Source organism: Triticum aestivum, chromosome 6D (assembly GCF_018294505.1).
Source record: "Triticum aestivum cultivar Chinese Spring chromosome 6D, IWGSC CS RefSeq v2.1, whole genome shotgun sequence".
Taxonomy (NCBI): Eukaryota; Viridiplantae; Streptophyta; class Magnoliopsida; order Poales; family Poaceae; genus Triticum; species Triticum aestivum.
Genome location: NC_057811.1, coordinates 462,733,358 through 462,754,782, shown reverse-complemented (window position 1 = coordinate 462,754,782; position 21,425 = coordinate 462,733,358). Strand labels below are relative to the sequence as shown.

Genomic DNA, 21,425 nt, shown 5'->3' with positions numbered 1-21,425 from the left:
GACACCAAAATAGCATGAAATTAAAGGCCCTGACACAAGCCCCAACAGGCCAACACACGAGACCAAGTTTCTTTGAGGCCCTGACAGCAATCAAGCAGCAACTATATATCAGGCACTTAGCTGTGCAAGTAATGTCAGACAACACACAATTGTGACACAAACAAACAGGTGCAACTTAAGATTTACGACCAATTGCACAGCAGAGATCAAACAAACAGCCTTTTGGGAAGAGGTCAACTGAATAAAAATTCAATAACAACATTACAATAAAAAACGAGAGTTGGCTCAGAGAGCAAGATGAATACAACGACGCACATAGATGAATAATATAACACCTTCAGGAAACTAAATAAATAACGAGAGATCGATCGCACGATAGCTGGCCATGCACAGCGGCTGGAGATCCTCATCCCTCCTGGCTTAGATGGGAGGGAAAGGACTCGAACTGAACCCCAGATCGGAGAATGGCGTCTGCATCATCATATCAGCGCCGGAGAAGCCGGCGCCGTCGTGGCTGGCGTTGCCACCGTAGACCAGGGTGCCGACGTCACCACCGGAGCTCACCATGTCAAGCCAGCCTTCCTCCTGCTGCGGTGACGTCAGATACTGCGACGGAGACGCCATGTCGATGCTGTCGGTGCTGACGGATGGAGCTGGCGGCGGCGCCTGGACATGGTTTTTTGCCATGCGTTCGCCGAGGCTCTTGAGTAGCTCGTCCACCTTCCAGCCAACGCGGGCGACGTCCTCGGCGCTGAGATCAACGAGGCCTGGGTGGTTGCCGTGCATGATGTTGTAAAGGAGGTACCTGATCTCGCTGTCCTGGCACTCGCGGCGAGCCTTGTCCACCTGGTCCCGGAGCTTGGCGATGCGCTGGGTGAGGAATGCCTCCTGGTCCATCGTCTTCTTGCAATGGCCCAGCTCCGGCATGCTCTTGAATTCATTCAGGATATCCACCGCCTCGGCATGGGAAGGGAACACCTGAGGCTCCGCCTCGCCCTCGCCGTACACCACCACGCAGGTCTTGACATCGCACATGGTGGCCAGCTCGGTCGCCTTTTTCATCAGGCTCCTGAGACGCTTCCTGAACCTAGAGCGCCGGGTGGAGTCGTTGGCGATGTACTTGAGGGTCACCTTCTTGCGAGCCATTGCTGGCAAAGGGATCAAACTAGCCAAGGTAAGGAAAGTTGCTGGTTTAGGCAGGGAGGAGGGGTAGATTTATAGTGGAGAGATCGCCAAGGAATTAATTTCATGATATGGCAACAGATTGGGAGAATATTGCATAAGATTTACTGCCTTAATTGTGCCCATATGTAATTTTAGCACCCATTTAAACCGTCCTTTTATAACTTTGTATATTTGGTGTCCATTTAAACCTTTTAAATTTACGTGCGTGTGACTGTTGGCCCCTTGTATCGCGAGAGCGCGGCAAATTGTACGCCCGCAGATGGTTTCCACGCGACGTAACGGTTCGTTTTGCAATGCTTCATATCCGACGGATGTGATCGCACTCAGCGCATCAAGCCGTGCAAATGAATTGAGCGAGCACAAGTCTCCGTTGCTCCTACCCAACACGCAAAAGAAAGATATTATTAACCAGCAACCATTATTAACCAGCAACCTGGAAAGCCATCGATGATGTTTGTAACACACGCCCCATTACTAAGCGAAAAAAGTAAACATCTAGGGCCGATAAAGGGGTTCATAACCATAAGTAGTTATTTGTTATCGCTAGTGGGTCAACTGCACCAACGGGCCTGTAATTGGTACAATATGCACAACTTGCACGCCAAATTGGTCACTTGCAGTGCTTATTTTCGTCCCACCTAGCTAGTACATGACGGGAGGAACCGACTTGCTCAGAATACCACAGCCTTTGAGTTGTTGCAGAACATAAGACCACCTTCCATGCATTGGTTATTTTCATCCCACCTAGTATATGCCGGGAGGACCTGGCTTTCTCAGAATACCACAACCTTTGAGTTGTAGGAGACCATTTGACCACCTTCCAAACAGGAAACACCGTGTTTCCTTCACCAGGCTGGTGCCTATGCATTGACCATCTACCCTCTAGTGTACCTTTAGGCTGAAGTAGGCCCTGTGCGACTTTTCCCCTACTAACCAATCGACTTTTCCCCTACCTTTAGGCTAAGTTGAACTCGGATAGGCTCGATGGAGAGCATTCAAGGAAGGAGGATATGAACCCAGTACCCATCACATGATAGGAGGTTCACATGTAGAAAAACTAGTGCAATGGCCAACACCTTTTCACTGGTCTCCCTCGCCTCCCAAAATATGTGATCTACTTTTGCTTTTGTAAATTTCTCCATGTAGTGAGGTCATTCAGAAGCCCGGGGAAGGGGTGGAAGCGTGACTACCATCATCTTTACTATGGGACTCTAAGAGCGATGGGAGCCTCTTCCCCATTGTGGGTCTGGCCGCCTAGGAGGATGATGACTCAACCCCAATCTCAGTACGAATGAGTTATTTCTCAAATTTTGTTGTTGTTAGCTTGTGAGACAACCTGATCTGGTCCTCCTTTACACCGAGAAAGGGCGACATCCAAGTGTTGGGCTTATACTTGGACGGTACTCAGCTCATCACGATGCTAGTGTTCCCCATCCCTATGCCCATGTCTGCCACCCATCGTTGGTTGAGGTTGGCCGTGACCAAGCACTTCGCAGCCGCGCACGCGCGGGGGTGGGGTGGGGGGGTACGTAGACCGGGGTTCCATGGTGAAGCTCCTCTGACTATTTCGTGTCCTCTAGATTCGGGGCTCCTAGATTTGTGTTCGGCATTGCCATATGTAATTTTGATGTGGCGTCAAATTGAATGAATATTTCATTAGATTTTCTGCCTTAATTGTGCCCATATGTAATTTTGGCGCACATTTAAAACTTCCTTTTATAACTTTGTATATTTGGTGTCCATTTAAATATTTTAAATTTACGTGCACGGACCGTTGGCCCTTTATATTGTGGGAGTGCAAAAAATCGTATACACGCGAATAGTTTCCACGTGACGTAGCAATTCATGTTGGAACGCTTCTTGTGCGATGCACGTTGTCTCGCTGAGCTCATCAACACTAGTAGAAAAAGGGCGTAATGTTCAGGTCATTAGTCCCGGTTTGTAAATGAACCGGCACTAATGTGACCATTAGTGCCGGTTCCAACGGCTAGGCGGGCGACGCTCATTAGTCCCGGTTCATGGCGAACCTCTAGTACTGGTTCGTGCCACGAACCGGGACTAAAGAGGCGGTGGCAGGCTGCGGCCCCACCAACACCTTTAGTCCCGTTTCGTGGCACGAACCGGTACTAGAGATGCACCTTTAGTCCCGGTTTGTATAATCAACCGGGACTAAAGATCATCCTATATAAACACTTTGTCGAGCCTGAGCTCTCTGTTCTTCCCCATTCCTCTCCTGTCTGTTTCTTCCTCTCCTCTCGAGCTCATCCTCCATTTTTGCCAAAATTTGTCAAGATTTGAAGGCACCCCATCCATCCAAGTGATCACAAAGTTTAGCAACATTGTCCTTTGATCTCTCATTACTAGATTAGCTCTTGCAATGCTCTATAAGTATAGTGATTTGTGGGTTTTAGTTTGGGTGGAATTATATGTGGTAGTTTATTTGATTTATATGCAATTTGAGCTCAAAATAACTCTTAGTTTGGATAAGTAGGTGTGGTTTACTTAGTCCCTTTCCGTCTTCGTCCTAACCACCATTGATCGCCGCACCGTCCCGTCGCCGGCACCACCTTGTGGTGAGCCTCTTGTTCTTATCTTTTTATATAAGAAGAATCATGTTTGTGTGATTTAGATATATAGTTAGTTGTATAATTATCTTACCCGTACGTTGTTTGTTATACACAGTGCCATGGTTTTGATATCCGGCCCCGTCGTCCCTCGTCCGGTTTATGATTCAGATGTGGTATATTCTCTTTTATAACTATTTGTTGCATTTCGTGTTTATGACAAATTATGCCCATCAAGTTGACATAGATATTTTTATCTAGGAGGTATGTGAACCGGAAATTCCAACCGACCCTATTGTCGAGAGCTTAAAGTTAGTTGAAAACAAATGAGTATTTGAAAGAAAATTGAAAAGAATTGAGGAGGAGAAGATGGAATTGGAGTTGCATTTTGCTGATGTCGTCGATGATCACAAGATCAAGATCGAGAAAATGCGCTTGAAGATTAGAAAGATTAGAAAATATGCCATTGAAAATATGCTGGTGCACCTGTCACGCACACACCCGCACAGTACATTGGGCTCCACGAGGCTCCCCCTCTCAAAAATATCTGCCTGCTTCGAGTGTTTTTCTGTTTCATAACACACGGTTGTTATGTCCGGACCGTGTGCGATGTTTCTTGTTCCCCAATCCCGCCTGCATCGAAAATATCTGCCTGCCTCGAGGGTTTTTCTTTTTCATAACACACGTTTGTTATCTCCGGACCGTGCGCGATGCACTATCATCAAAATTTTCAATAGCCCGGCATTTCACTCCCGCATAGTAAAATTTTCAGTACCCGCGTCATTTCCTCAAACACCCCGTGCCCCCCTCCACACACACACACACACACACACACACACACACACACCAAAACCTCCTCGGGTGTGCGCGTGCACACACACACACCCTCCCTCGCTCAAAACCCTAGCAAAGTCACCGCCGCTGCTACCGCCACCGCCGCAAGGCCTCCATTGTCAACATCTGCCGGTTTGCCCATGCAGCTTACCCACCGATCTCCATACCCAGGCCGCCCTGAGTTTCTTAGATGACGCCTGCCAAACGCCCCCTTTCCCACAGATCCCCATCCCCATCCCCGTCCCCCACTCCAGAGCCTCGCAACCTAAGCCCGGCTACGCTTCCCGTGGAGCTCGACGAGCGACTGGCCCAAAAGAGGTGTATAGCGGTCTCTTCGCCCGACGTCGCCTAGGAAGCTGACGACCATTACTGGCTGCAGGCACTCAAGCAGCGGGCTAGAGTATGCGGGCATGTCCCGTCCGCCGGCTACGACATCGAAGTCATCGACAGCGACGCCATGAGGCGGGCTGTGTCACAGGTTAAGTGGCCCACCCCCAACCCCTCGGGTTCAACCGCCGTCGATCTCATCCATGGCCCCGTCGCTGATCTCATCTGGCTCGCTGTCAACAATTTGCCATTCTACATCGCCATCAAGCCCCTTTTGTCATTTCTGAAGAACACGTTCTGCGATGCTGGCTTGGGATCTACAGCTTCCAAGTCAGACCTCATCGACGGCGACCGCGAGGAGGGCACCCTCTCCGGCTCTTCCAAGGGGAAAGCGCCCGTCTGCGACATCAGGGAGGGCACCCTACAGTCGTGCTCTTTCAAGGGGAAGGAGCCCATCCGCGACAACATGGAGCGCATCCAGGGTCCGTGCTCTTCGCACAGGAACGAGCCCATCTGTGACAAGTGAGGAAACCCATGATTTGTTTATTTCAGTTGTTCACAATGTGATGCTCTATATGTGCAATTATTTACTGTGCAGTACATTTCATCAATCTAGTTTTAAACATACCGATAGGAATGCATATATTTGCTTGCTGTTAAGCCTGTTATAGCTAGCATATGCCTCTTTTAAAGTGTTTTGATTGTTCGGTTGTTTGTAGTTAGCATATGTTCAGTTTCAAATGCTATCTTTGGTTGTTCGTAGTATGCCTTATTTATTCTAGTTATTCACAATGTGATGTTCTATATATGCAAGTATGAACTGTGCAGTTCAATTTCATTAGTACCAGTTTCAACAATACCACTATGAATGACTACATTTGGTTGCTGCATCTTGTAGTTAACATGCCTATCCATTTTTATTTAACCATAACCAGTGTACTTAGACCTGCACAATACCAGTTTGAATGACCATGTTTGCTTGTTGTTAAATGTTAGGCCTGTTGCAGTTAGCACACCTTTCCACTTGTTTTGCTTTACTAGCTTGCTTAAACCTGCACACTGAAGCTATCTTTTGGAGATTATTTCGTCCGCCATGTGTAATTTTGGTTGATATTTAGCCTGTTGTGCTTAACATGCTTCTTGATGTACCTACACAGGACAATTTTGGGAACGACTGCTGTTTTCCATCGAGGTTAGTTTCATCCCATGGCTTATATCTACTCACTATTCAGGATATCCGTAGCTGGTACCATATAGGCCGGCGGCTGATAAGGGACTAATCGGTGAATCGGACTTTTAACTGAATATATCTGCAACCCATTTTTCCTTAGGTTAACTAGGGCCGTGTGTAATATATCTGAGGCTAGATAGTAACATGCACTGTACTTAATGTATAAATATGCAATTCTAGGCTACATGGCAACAAGGAAAAATGTTACATTAATGTTCTAATGATGTCTAGATATACGTAGAAGCGCAGCAGCAGCAACAGCAACAACACATCCCTGTTTGGATAATCAACTTAGCTATAGGTTAGAGTTAGTTTCTAGCTTATTACTAACCCTAAACTAACTCCATCCACAGAGTTGTTTGGATGGCAGGGTTAGATTGACAATAAATGCACTAGGAGAACTAGCTCCAATTAGCACCTCTTGGGTTGGATACTAGTTTTTTTGGGTGGGTTATAGATGCAACTAGCTCAAACTAGCCCTCATGTTTAGATATACTTTAGGGCTATTTGAGCCCGAACTAGCTCAAACTAACTGTAACCCGTGGATACAACAGGAGATAATTTTCAAGAATGAACTAAATTCCTTCCGGCCCATAATATAAGATGTTAATTCATCTAATATGTGAGTATATTGGATGTTATAAGATACTCCCTCCGTTCCTAAATATTTGTCTTTTTAGAGATTCCAAATGGACTACCACATACGGATGTATACAGACATATTATCAAAGAGTGTTGTACTACATCATTGTGCAATTGCTGTTTAGCTTCTAATATTAACTTGGTGCTTTTAGGTACATATGTCATTGGTAAAGGTCCGCGTTTCGACCCTTTCTGCGTATGGGGCAATGAGATATCGATGAACCAGCCTCAAGTGAGGAAGCTGATAAAGATTGTTAGTAAAATGGGTCCAAAGATGGCAATTAAACTATTTGTTTACACTTTATCCAAGACAACAGCAAACTGCAGGATGGTAAGTAAGAACTCTGCAGCCTTCTTTTTACTACCCATAATGAGTTGTGTTAGATGACAATGTCTGAAATCTTATTCCTTTGCAGTGGTTGCGAAAGCAGTTTACTCAAGATTGCCTCTCAAACTACATGATTGGTGGGCATGCAAAGGTTAAAGTATTTCTATCGGAACACGATAATTATCTAGATGTTTTCATGAAGACCGTGAAGGATGGGCGGTCGGCCATCACAAGGGGCTGGACTAGAGTCGTGCGTGCCTTGTGCATGGAGGAGGGCACAATATGGGCATTCCGCTTTACCTTGTTCAGCAACCAGAATATATTTCGCCTCTTTCTTTACCGTCTTTAATAGTACAAGTATACAACTATGGTTCATCATTCTTTATTTGGTTCTTATGTAATTCTTGAACATACGTACCTTTGAATCGAATAATGCATTGCTTGTTTGAACCTAATGGATATGAATAAAGTTGTAGCATACATTCAAATTCAAATCCAAATCCGGTACAATTTGGAAAAGCAGCAATTAAATTATGGTGAAATTATGCTCTCCAGGTTGTTACGGCACACACAGTTGGTAAAACACATACGTTTGCGATATGCACCATAATCTGAGATGGTTCACAGAGAGGAAACGTGTGCAAGCATGCACACAGTTGCCGTTTGCAAAGCGTGTGCGATGTCCGACAATATCACAAACGGTGCGGGCAAACTAAACGTTTGTGTTAGTTTCCTTATCGTACACGATTCGCAACCATTAACTGTTTCTGATGAAGTATGCATCGTAAACGTTGCACCATAGAATAGCGTGTGCAATAGTTGTCGTGTACGACGATGTTACGATGGTCCGACGTTTCGTAATCACGTCCGACACTCGTACGACGATTAGCTAATCTTCCTAACGGTGAAGTGATACGTCTCCAACGTATCTATAATTTTTTATTGTTCCATGCTATATTATATTATGTTTTGGATGATTATTGGGCTTTATTATACACTTTTATATTATTTTTGAGACTAACCTAGTAACTGGAGGCCCAGCCCAAATTGTTGTTTTTTTTTCCTATTTTAGTGTTTCGAAGGAAAAGGATATCAAACGGAGTCCAAACAGAATGAAACCTTCGGGAACGTGATTTTCGGAACAAACGTGATCCAGAGGACTTGGAGTCTACGTAAAGAAATCGACGAGGAGAGCACGAGGCAGGGGGCGCGCCTATCCTCGTAGGCGCGCCCTCCACCCTCGTGGGGCCCATGTTGCTCCACCGACGTACTTCTTCCTCCTATATATACCTACGTACCCCCAAACGATCATATTCGGAGCCAAAACCCTATTTCCACCGCCGCAACCTTCTGTACCCGTGAGATCCCATCTCGGGGCCATTTCCGGCGCTCCGCCGGAGGGGGCATTGATCACGGAGGGCTTCTACATCAACACCATAGCCTCTCCGATGATGTGTGAGTAGTTTACCTCAGACCTTCGGGTCCATAGTTATTAGCTAGATGGCTTCTTCTCTCTCTTTGGATCTCAATACAATGTTCTCCTTGATCTTCTTGGAGATCTATTCGATGTAATCTTCTTTTGCGGTGTGTTTATCGAGATCCGATGAATTGTGGGTTTATGATCAAGTTTATCTATGAACAATATTTGAATCTCCTCTGAATTATTTTATGTATGATTGGTTATCTTTGCATGTCTCTTCGAATTATCAGTTTGCTTTGGCCTACTAGATTGATCTTTCTTGCAATGGGAGAAGTTCTTAACTTTGGGTTCAATCTTGCGGTGTCCTTTCCCAGTGACAGCAGAGGCAGCAAGGCACGTATTGTATTGTTGCCATCGAGGATAAAAAGATGGGGTTTATATCATATTGCATCAGTTTATCCCTCTACATCAGGTCATCATACTTAAAGCATTACTCTGTTCTTATGAACTTAATACTCTAGATGCATGCTGCATAGCGGTCGATGTGTGGAGTAATAGTAGTAGATGCAGAATCATTTCGGTCTACTTGTCGCGGACGTGATGCCTATATACATGATCATACCTAGATATTCTCATAACTATGCTCAATTCTATCAATTGCTCGACAGTAATTCGTTTTCCCACCGTAGTACTTATGCTCTCGAGAGAAGCCAATAGTGAAACCTATGGCCCCCGGGTCTATTTTCCATCATATTAATCTTCCAACACTTAGTTATTTCTATTGCCGTTTATTTTACTTTGCATCTTTATTATAAAAATACCAAAAATATTACCTTATCATATCTATCATATCTCACTCTAGTAAGTGACCATGAAGGGATTGACAACCCCTTTATCGCGTTGATTGTGAGGTTCTTATTTGTTTGTGTAGGTGCGTGGGACTCGTGCGTGGTCTCCTACTGGATTGATACCTTGGTTCTCAAAAACTGAGGGAAATACTTACGCTACTTTGCTGCATCACCCTTTCCTCTTCAAGGGAAAACCAAGCAGTGCTCAAGAGGTAGCAAGAAGGATTTCTGGCGCCGTTGCCAGGGAGTCTATGCACAAGTCAAGACATACCAAGTACCAATCACAAACTCTTATCCCTGGCATTACATTATTTGCCATTTGCCTCTCGTTTTCCTCTCCCCCACTTCACCATTGCCATTTTATTCGCCCTCTCTTTTCTGTTCGCCTCTTTTTCGCTTGTTTCTTGTTGGCTCGTGTGTTGGATTGCTTGCTTGTCACGATGGCTCAAGATAATACTAAATTGTGTGACTCTACCAATACCAACAACAATGATTTTCTTAGCACTCCGATTGCTCCTCTTACCGATGCTGAATCTTGTGAAATTAATGCTGCTTTGTTGAATCTTGTCATGAAAGATCAATTTGCCGGCCTTCCTAGTGAAGATGCCGCTACCCATCTAAATAACTTTGTTGATTTGTGTGACATGCAAAAGAAGAAAGATGTGGACAATGATATTGTTAAATTGAAGCTATTTCCTTTTTCGCTTAGAGATTGTGCTAAAGCTTGGTTTTCGTCTTTGCCTAAAAATAGTACTGATTCATGGAATAAGTGCAAAGATGCTTTTATCTCTAAGTATTTTCCTCCCGCTAAAATCATCTCTCTTAGAAACGATATCATGAATTTTGAGCAACTTGATCATGAACATGTTGTACAAGCTTGGGAGAGTATGAAATTAATGATACGTAATTGCCCTACACATGGTTTGAATCTTTGGATGATTATACAAAAATAGTATGCCGGATTAAATTTTGCTTCTAGAAATCTTTTAGATTCGGCCGTGGGAGGCACTTTTATGGAAATCACCTTAGGAGAAGCTACTAAACTCCTAGATAATATTACGGTTAATTATTCTCAATGGCACACTGAAAGATCTACTAATAAAAAAGTGCATGCGATAGAAGAAATTAATGTTTTGAGTGGAAAGATGGATGAACTTATGAAATTATTTGCTACTAAATGTGTTTCTTCTGATCCTAATGATATGCCTTTGTCTACTTTGATTGGGAATAAATAATGAATCTATGGATGTGAATTTTGTTGGTAGGAATAATTTTGGTAACAACGCATATAGAGGAAACTTTAATCCTAGGTCATTCCCTAGTAATTCCTCTAATAATTATGGTAATTCCTACTACAATTCTTATGGAAATTTTAATAAGATGCCCTCTGAATTTGAGACTAGTGTTAAGGAGTTTATGAATTCGCAAAGGAATTTCAATGCTTTGCTTGAAGAAAAATTGCTTAAGTTTGATGAATTGGCTAGGAACGTTGATAGAATTTCTGTTGATGTTGATTCTTTGAAACATAGATCTATTCCACCTAAACATGATATCAATGAGTCTCTCAAAGCCATGAGAATTTCCATTGATGAGTGCAAAGAAAGAACCGCTAGGATGCGTGCTAAGAAAGATTGCTTTGTGAAAGCATGTTCTTCTAGTTTCTATGAAAATAAAGATGAAGATCTAAAAGTTATTGATGTGTCTCCTATTAAATCTTTGTTTTGCAATATGAATCTTGATAATGAGGGGGCTGAAGATGAGCCACCTTTACCTAGAAGGCGTTCCAAAAATTTGGAGTTTTTAGATCTTGATGCAAAATTTGGTAAAAGTGGGATTAAAGAAACCAAAACTTTATATATCAATGAACCAACTATCTTGGATTTCAAGGAATTTAACTATGATAATTGCTCTTTGATAGATTGTATTTCCTTGTTGCAATCCGTGCTAAATTCTCCTCATGCTTATAGTCAAAATAAAGCTTTTACTAAACATATTGTTGATGCTTTAATCCAATCTTATGAAGAAAAACTTGAGTTGGAAGTTTCTATCCCTAGAAAACTTTATAATGAGTGGGAACCTACTATTAAATTTAAAATTAAAGATCATGAATGCTATGCTTTGTGTGATTTGGGTGTTAGTGTTTCCACGATTCCAAAAACTTTGTGTGATTTGCTAGGATTCTGTGAATTTGATGATTGTTCTTTAAACTTGCACCTTGCGGATTCCACTATTAAAAAACCTATGGGAAGAATTAATGATGTTCTTATTGTTGCAAATAGGAATTATGTGCCTGTAGATTTTTTCGTTCTTGATATAGATTGCAATCCTTCATGTCCTATTATTCTTGGTAGACCTTTCCTTAGAACGATTGGTGCAATTATTGATATGAAGGAAGGGAATATTAGATTCCAATTTCCGTTAAGGAAAGGCATGGAACACTTCCCTAGAAAGAAAATAAAATTACCATATGAATCTATTATGAGAGCTACTTATGGATTGCCTACCAAAGATGGCTATACCTAGATCTATTCTTGTTTTTATGCCTAGCTAGGGGCGTTAAACGATAGCGTTTGTTGGGAGGCAACCGAATTTTATTTTAGTTTTTTGCTTTTTGCTTCTGTTTAGGAATAAATATTTTATCTAGCCTCTGGTTAGATTTTTTATGTTTTAATTAGTGTTTGTGCCAAGTTAAACCTATAGGATCTTCTTGGATGATAGTTATTTGATCTTGCTGAAAATTCCAGAAACTTTCTGTTCACGAAAACAATTGTTAAAAATCATCAGAACGTGATAAAATACTGATTCCAATTTCTGCTGATCAATAAACAAATTGTCCAGGTCGTCCTATTTTGGTAGATTTTTTTGAGTTCCAGAAGTTTGCGTTAGTTTCAGATTACTACAAACTGTTCTGTTTTTGACAGATTCTGTTTTTCGCGTGTTGTTTGCTTATTTTGATGAATCTATGGCTAGTAAAATAGTTTATAAACCATAGAGAAGTAGGAATACAGTAGGTTTAACACCAATATAAATAAAGAATGAGTTCATTACAATACCGTGAAGTGGTGTTTTGTTTTCTTTCGCTAACGGAGCTCATGAGATTTTCTGTTAAGTTTTGTGTTGTGAAGTTTTCAAGTTTTGGGTAAAGATTTGATGGATTATGGAACAAGGAGTGGCAAGAGCCTAAGCTTGGGGATGCCCATGGCACCCCAAGATAATCTAAGGACACCAAAAAGCCAAAGCTTGGGGATGCCCATGGCACCCCAAGATAATCTAAGGACACCAAAAAGCCAAAGCTTGGGGATGCCCCGGAAGGCATCCCCTCTTTCGTCTTCGTCCATCGGTAACTTTACTTGGAGCTATATTTTTATTCACCACATGATATGTGTTTTGCTTGGAGCGTCTTGTATGATTTGAGTCTTTGCTTTTTAGTTCACCACAATTATCCTCGCTGAATACACCTTTAGGAGAGACACACATGATTCGGAATTTATTAGAATACTCTTTGTGCTTCACTTATATCTTTTGAGCTATATAGTTTTTGCTCTAGTTCTTCACTTATATCTTTTAGAGCACGGTGGTGGATTTTTTTATAGAAATTACTGTTCTCTCATGATTCACTTATATCATTTTGAGAGTCCTACAAAACAGCATGATAATTTCCTTTAATTGAGAAATTAGTCCTAATATGCTAGGTATTCAAGATTAGTAAAATTTCTTATGAGTGTGTTGAATACTAAGAGAAGTTTGATGCTTGATGATTGTTTTGAGATATGGAGGTAGTGATATTAAAGTTGTGCTAGTTGAGTAGTTGTGAATTTAAGAAATACTTGTTTTGAAGGTTGCAAGTCCCGTAGCATGCACGTATGGTAAACGTTATGTAACAAATTTGAAACATGAGGTGTTCTTTGATTGTCCTCCTTATGAGTGGCGGTCGGGGACGAGCGATGGTCTTTTCCTACCAATCTATCCCCCTAGGAGCATGCGCGTAGTGCTTGGTTTTTGATGACTTGTAGATTTTTGCAATAAGTATGTGAGTTCTTGATGGCTAATGTTGAGTCGATGGATTATACGCATTCTTACCTTCCATCATTGCTAGCCTCTTCGGTACCGTGCATTGCCCTTTCTCACCTTGAGAGTTGGTGCAAACTTCGCCGGTGCATCCAAACCCCGTGATACGATATGCTCTATCACACATAAGCCTCCTTATATCTTCCTCAAAACAGCCACCATACCTACCTATTATGGCATTTCCATAGCCATTCCGAGATATATTGCCATGCAACTTTCCACCGTTCCGTTTATCATGACACGCTTCATCATTGTCATATTGCCTTGAATGATCATGTAGTTGACATCGTATTTGTGGCAAAGCCACCATGGATATTATTTCATACATGTCACTCTTGATTTATTGCCCATCCCGGTACACCGCCGGAGGCATTCATATAGAGTCATACTTTGTTCTAGTATCGAGTTGTAATCATTGAGTTGTAAATGAATAGAAGTGTGATGATCATCATTCATAGAGCATTGTCCCAATAAAAAGAGAGAGATAGAAAGGCCAAAAGAAAAAAAGGAAGGCCCGAAAAAATAAAAATAAAATAAAAAGGGGCAATGCTACTATCCTTTTTCCATACTTGTGCTTCAAAGTAGCACCATGATCTTTATGATAGATAGTCTCTTGTATTGTCACTTTCATATACTAGTGGGAATTTTTCGTTATATAACTTGGCTTGTATATTCCAACAATGGGCTTCCTCAAATGCCCTAGGTCTTCGTGAGCAAGCAAGTTGGATGCACACCCACTTAGTTTCTTTTGTTGAGCTTTCATACATTTATAGCTCTAGTGTATCCGTTGCATGGCAATCCCTACTCCTCACATTAACATCAATTAATGGGCATCACCATAGCCGGTTGATTAGCCGCGTTGATGTGAGACTTTCTCCTTTTTTGTCTTCTCCACATAACCCCCATCATTATATTCTATTCCACCCATAGTGCTATATCCATGGCTCACGCTCATATATTGCGTGAAAGTTGAAAAAAGTTTGAGATTACTAAAGTATGAAACAATTGCTTGGCTTGTCATCGGCGTTGTGCATGATGAGAGCATTCTTGTGTGACGAAAATGGAGCATGACCAAACTATATGATTTTGTAGGGATGAACTTTCTCTGGCCATGTTATTTTGAGAAGACATAATTGCTTAGTTAGTATGCTTGAAGTATTATTACTTTTATGTTAATATTAAACTTTTATCTTGAATCTTTCGGATCTGAATATTCATACCACAACTAAGAGAATTACATTGAGAATTATGCTAAGAAGCATTCCACATCAAAAATTCTGTTTTTATCATTTACCTACTCGAGGACGAGCAGGAATTAAGCTTTGGGATGCTTGATACGTCTCCAACGTATCTATAATTTTTGATTGTTCCATGCTATATTATATTATGTTTTGGATGATTATTGGGCTTTATTATACACTTTTATATTATTTTTGGGACTAACCTATTAACCGCAGGCCCAGCCCAAATTGCTGTTTTTTTTTGCCTATTTCAGTGTTTCGAAGGAAAAGGATATCAAACGGAGTCCAAACGGAATGAAACCTTCGGGAACGAGATTTTTGGAACGAACGTGATCCAGAGGACTTGGAGTCTATGTAAAGCAATCAACAAGGAGAGCATGAGGCAGGGGGCGCGCCTACCCCCTTGGGCGCGCCGTCCACCCTCGTGGGGCCCACGTTGCTCCACCGACGTACTTCTTCCTCCTATATATACCTACGTACCCTCAAATGATCATATACGGAGCAAAAACCCTATTTCCACCGCCGCAACCTTCTGTACCCGTGAGATCCCATCTTGGGACCTTTCCGATGATGTCTGAGTAGTTTACCTCAGACCTTCGGGTCCACAGTTATTAGCTAGATGGCTTCTTCTCTCTCTTTGGATCTCAATACAATTTTCTCCTTGATCTTCTTGGAGATCTATTCGATGTAATCTTCTTTTGCGGTGTGTTTGTCGAGATCCGATGAATAGTGGGTTTATGATCAAGTTTATCTATGAACAGTATTTGAATCTCCTCTGAATTATTTTATGTATGATTGGTTATCTTTGCAAGTCTCTTCGGATTATCAGTTTGGTTTGGCCTACTAGATTGATCTTTCTTGCAATGGGAGAAGTGCTTAGCTTTGGGTTCAATCTTGCGGTGTCCTTTCCCAGTGACAGCAGGGGCAGCAAGGAACGTATTTTATTGTTGCCATCGAGGATAAAAAGATGGGGTTTATATCATATTGCATGAGTTTATCCCTCTACATCATGTCATCTTACTTAAAGCATTACTCTGTTCTTATGAACTTAATGCTCTAGATGCATGCTGGATAGCGGTCGATGTGTGGAGTAATAGTAGTAGATGCAGAATCATTTCGGTCTACTTGTCGCGGACGTGATGCCTATATACATGATCATACCTAGATATTCTCATAACTATGCTCAATTCTATCAATTGCTCGACAGTAATTCGTTTACCCACCGTAATACTTATGCTCTCGAGAGAAGCCACTAGTGAAACCTATGTCCCCCGGGTCTATTTTCCGTCATATTAATCTTCCAACACCTAGTTATTTCTATTGCCGTTTATTTTACTTTGCATCTTTATTATAAAAATACCAAAAATATTATCTTATCATATCTATCAGATCTCACTCTTGTAAGTGACCGTGAAGGGATTGACAATCCCTTTATCGCGTTGGTTGCGAGGTTCTTATTTGTTTGTGTAGGTGCGTGGGACTCGCGCGTGGTCTCCTACTGGATTGATACCTTGGTTCTCAAAAACTGAGGGAAATACTTAAGCTACTTTGCTGCATCACCGTTTCCTCTTCAAGGGAAAACCAACGCCATGCTCAAGAGGTAGCATGAACCGTTTGTGATGGGCCGCACATCATACACGTTCTATAATAGTGAACCATCTGTGATGGGCCGCACATCGTAAACGTAGCACCACAGAATACCGACTGTGACGACAATGCGAGCAGAAACGAGTAGGAGTACTGTAGGGGCCCTATTGATACGTCTCCAACGTATCTATAATTTTTGATTTTTCCATGCTATTATATTATCTGTTTTGGATGTTTAATGGGCTTTAATATACCTTTTTATATTATTTTTGGGACTAACCTATTAACCGGAAGCCTAGTGCAAATTGCTATTTTTTTTGCCTATTTCATTGTTTCGCAGAAAAGGAATATCAAATGGAATGAGACCTTCGCGAGGATCGGTTCTGGAACAAACACAATCCAGGAGACTTGGAGTGGACGTCAAGGAAGCAACGAGGCGGCTACGAGGTAGGAGGGCGCGCCCAGGGGGGTAGGCGTGCCCCCACCCTCGTGGGCCCCTCGTGGCTCCATCGACCTATTCTTTCGCCTATATATACTCATATACCCTGAAAACATCCGAGAGCACCACGAAACCCTATTTCCACCGCCGCAACCTTCTGTACCCGTGAGATCCCATCTTGGGGCCTTTTCCGGCGCTCCGCCGGAGGGGGAATCGATCACGGAGGGCTTCTACATCAACACCATAGCCACTCCGATGATGCGTGAGTAGTTTACCACAGACCTTCGGGTCCATAGTTATTAGTTAGATGGCTTCTTCTCTCTCTTTGGATCTCAATACATAGTTCTCCTCGATCTTCTTGGGGATCTATTCGATGTAATTCTCTTTGCGGTGTGTTTGTCGAGATCCGATGAATTGTGGGTTGATGATCAAGATTATCTATGAACAATATTTGAATATTCTCTGAATTCTTTTATGCATGATTTAAATATCTTTGCAAGTCTCTTCGAATTATCGGTTTAGTTTGGCCTACTAGATTGATCTTTCTTGCAATGGGAGAAGAGCTTAGCTTAGGGTTCAATCTTGCGGTGTCCTTTCCCAGTGACAGCAGGGGCAGCAAGGCACGTATTTTATTGATGCCATCGAGGATAAAAAGATGGGGTTTATATCATATTGCTTGAGTTTATCACTCTACATCATGTCATCTTGCCTAATGCGTTACTCTGTTCTTATGAACTTAATACTCTAGATGCATGCTGGATAGCGGTCGATGTGTGGAGTAATAGTAGTAGATGCAGAATCGTTTCGGTCTACTTGTCACGGACGTGATGCCTATGTTCATGATCATGCCTAGATGTTCTCATAACTATTCGCTTTCCTATCAATTGCTCTTGCTCACCCATCGTAATACTTATGCTATCTTGAGAGAAGCCACTAGTGAAACCTATGGCCCCGGGTCTATTTTCCATCATATTAATCTCCCTTCAACTAGCTATTTCTGTCGCCGTTTATTTTGCAATCTTTACTTTCCAATCTATACAACAAAAATACCAAAAATATTTATCTTATTATCTTTATCAGATCTCACTTCTGCAAGTGGTCGTGAAGGGATTGACAACCCCTTTATCGCGTTGGTTATAAGGTTCTTATTTGTTTGTGCGGGTACGAGGGACTTGCGTGTAGTCTCGTACTGGATTGTACCTTGGTTCTCAAAAACTGAGGGAAATACTTACGCTACTTTGCTGCATCACCCTTTCCTCTTCAAGGGAAAACCGACGCATGCTCAAGAGGTAGCACCTATTCCCGACGGTTTCTGGGTTGTGTGGGAAGGACCCCCCTATCGCCCACACTCACTTGGCGACGGTTCCAAATGCCGTCGCGGAAAGGGGTTTTAAACCGTTTGTTTAGGACCGACGCCCACCGGTGCCTGGCTATTGTCTTGGCCAGATCATGATTCAGAAAGGAGTACTGCGAAGACACCCCACAACCTATGATCCGTAGATAGCACCCGTGCGAGATAGGAGTTATCCAGGTCAGCTGTTCCCGTGGGAATGGAGTTCCATCAACGTTGGAGATCCATGAGTTGCTTCCATCATCGGCCACTAGAAATAATTGTTGTACTCAATGGACCTATAACACTAGTAGAAAACAGGGCTTTGGTCCAGGCTTGGCCAGCCCATTAGTCCCGGTTCAGTCTCGAACCGGGACAAATGGGGGCATACGTCCCGGTTCGTGAGCCCAGGGGGGCGGCCGGGCCTCGTGGGGCATTGGTCCTGGCGTCTGGATCCTTTGGTCCCGGTTGTAGACACGAACCGGGACCAATGGGCCTTGCTCCTGGCCCACATCCATTGGTCCCGGTTTGTGGCTTGGACTGGGACCAAAGGTGGGCCTTTTTCCAGCCACAAACCGGGACCAATGAAGTGGCTATATATAACCCTCGCCCGCGAGCAGAGCACTCCACTGCTCTGTTTTTCTGGCCGGCGAGGGGAGAGCTTCGTGGAGCTCTAGCTCACCTCCTATGCACATGAGGTGTTCGATGAAATGCCCGAGCCACTCTACTTACGCTTTCTCCTCTCGAAGCTCGACCTCCAAGCCCTATTTTCTCCGTCAAGTCCCGTCCCCGTCTTCACCGCCGTCCGCCCGCGCCGATCTCGTCGTCGGCACCACAGTGGTGAGCCTCTTGTTATTATCTTCTTTCTCAAAGAAAAAAATTCTTACTTGTATGATAGATAGATACTTGTCTAATTTTCTTACTTTTATTATTGTTTGTTATTATATAGTGTGATGGTTTTGGTATCCGCCCCCGTCAGCCCTCGTGCTGTCTATGATTCGGATGTGGTATATATTATCTTTTATAACAATTTGGTTCATTTATTGTTTATCACAATTATGCCGACCAACGTGACATAGATTTTATTTATATAGGAGTTATGTGAACCGGAAATTCCAACCGACTCTATTGTCGAGAGGTTAAATTTAGTTCAAGAAGAAAACAATTACTTGAAGTAAAAAATAAAAAAAATTGAGAGGGAGAAGATGATATTGGAGTTGCATGTTGAGGATGTCGTCGATGATCACAAGATAGAGATGGATGCAATGCGCTTGAAGATTAGAAAGATTAGAAAATATGCCATTCATACCGAGCCTTGGTATCATTATGTCGTTGGATCAAGTGTTGATACGTCTCCAATGTATCTATAATTTATGAAGTATTCATGCTATTATATTATCCATCTTAGATGTTTTATATGCTATTTTATATGATTTTTTGGACTAACCTATTAACCTAGAGCCCAGTGCCGGTTTCTGTTTTTTCCTTTTTTTGAGTTTCGCAGAATAGGAATAGCAAACGGAGTCCAATTGACGTGCCAATTTTTGATGATTTTTGATGGACCAAAAGAAGCCCCCAAAGTAAAAGAGTTGGGCCAGAAGAGTCCCGAGCTGTCCACGAGGGTGGGGGCGCGCCCATCCCCCCGGGCATGGGCCCCTATATCGTGGACCACTCGGAGACCCCCCTGATGTGAAACCGACGCCAAAAATTCCTATAAATATAGAAACTCCCAGAAAATAACCTAGATCGGAAGTTTCGCCGTCGCAAGCCTCTGTAGCCACGAGAAATCAATCTAGGCCCTCTCTGGCACCCTGCCGGAGGGGGCCATCATCACCGGAGCCCATGGAGGAGGATCCCGGAGGGGACATCATCGCCATGAAATCCAAGGACGAGAGGGAGAACCTCTCCCCATCTAGGGGGGAGGCCATGGAGGAGGAAGAACAAGGGGGAGAACCTCTCCTCCTCTCTCTTGGTGGCGCCAGAGTGCCATCGGGAGGGGAATCATCGCCGCGTTGATCGTCTTCATCAACATCACCACCATGATCACCATCCTCATCTTTTCACACGGTCCACTCTCCCGCACCTCGCTGTAATCCCTACTTGAACATGGTGCTTTATGCCACATATTATGATCCAATGATGTGTTGCCATCCTATGATGTTTTGAGTAGATATCCTTTGTCTTTGGGTTGATTGATGATCTATATTAGTATGAGTTGTATGTTTTATTTTGGTGCTGTCCTATTGTGCCCTCCGTGTCGCGCAAGCGTGAGTGATTCCCGTTGTAGTTTGTTGCAATACGTTCATGATTCGCTTATAGTGGGTTGCTTGAGTGACAGAAGCATAAACCCGAGTAAGGGGGTTGTTGCGTATGGGATAAAGGGGACTTGATGCTTTAATGCTATGGTTGCGTTTTACCTTAATGATCTTTAGTAGTTGCGGATGCTTGCTAGAGTTCCAATCATAAGTGCATATGATCCAAGAAGATAAAGTATGTTAGCTTATGCCTCTCCCTCATATGAAATTGCAATGACGACCGCCGGTCTTGTTAACGATTACCTAGGATAATTCCGCACACCGACCCATCATTATTCCACACTCGCTATTTGTAATGTTTAGTAATATATTCTAACTTTATGATAACATAACCTACTTTATGTTTTAGCTCTCCGATATCATGCAAAGTTATCCTCTTCATACCCACAACGTAGTTTTATTTCTCGTTTCTAGTTGGAAGCAAACGTTCGGTGTACGTAGAGTCGTATCAGTGGTAGATAGGACTTGAGAGAATATTGATCTTACCTTTAGCTCCTTGTGGGTTCGACACTCCATACTTATCACTTCCACCTTTGGGAATAGCTACGATGATTCCCTGCACTTGGGGATTATCAAGCTCTTTTCTGGCGCCGTTGCCGGGGGAGCAATAGCGTGGGGTTGATATTCTCGTGTGTGCTTGTTTGCTTTCTTCACTAAGTAGATTTTGTAATTCGTTTTTATTTCTATTTAGTTGTGGGTGAAACATACAAAAAAAATTAAGAATGAAAATACAAAAAAAATTACTTGCCTCTCATGCCTAAAAAGTTTTTCAATAAGAGAAGTGATTGGAAGGTTATGCATTGGAGAAGTGAGGGTCGACCTTGAACACTTGTGTTCATGCTCATGGAAACAATGTAAAAAAATTCATGGAAGCTTCTCTGAAAATAATTATCCCCTTGTATATATATTGTAATATAAAAATAATGTGCCAAGCTTTGGCTTTAGGATGATTAGATTGCTTGTTTACTTTGTGCAGTACAAAAATAGAAACTTTGGTTGTAGCACGTGAATTTACGTTTTTTACTGGAAATTCAAATGGGTCTGAAACTTTTTGCGCATTACTTCT

At 42.6% G+C, this 21,425-nt stretch overlaps 1 protein-coding gene across 1 annotated transcript; it reads right to left on the bottom strand.

Annotated features, from left to right (window-relative positions):
- Positions 1 to 420: 420 nt before the first annotated feature.
- On the bottom strand, positions 421 to 1,146 carry LOC123142013 (agamous-like MADS-box protein AGL80). Its single transcript, XM_044561048.1, has one exon. The coding sequence runs from the start codon at positions 1,144 to 1,146 to the stop codon at positions 421 to 423; it is 726 nt and encodes a 241-aa protein (XP_044416983.1).
- Between the last annotated feature and the right edge of the window lie 20,279 nt (positions 1,147 to 21,425).

Bases quoted from the DNA above. Each gene is read 5' to 3' on its own strand.
- LOC123142013 (XM_044561048.1), bottom strand. From the start codon at position 1,146: ATGGCTCGCAAGAAGGTGACCCTCAAGTACATCGCCAACGACTCCACC.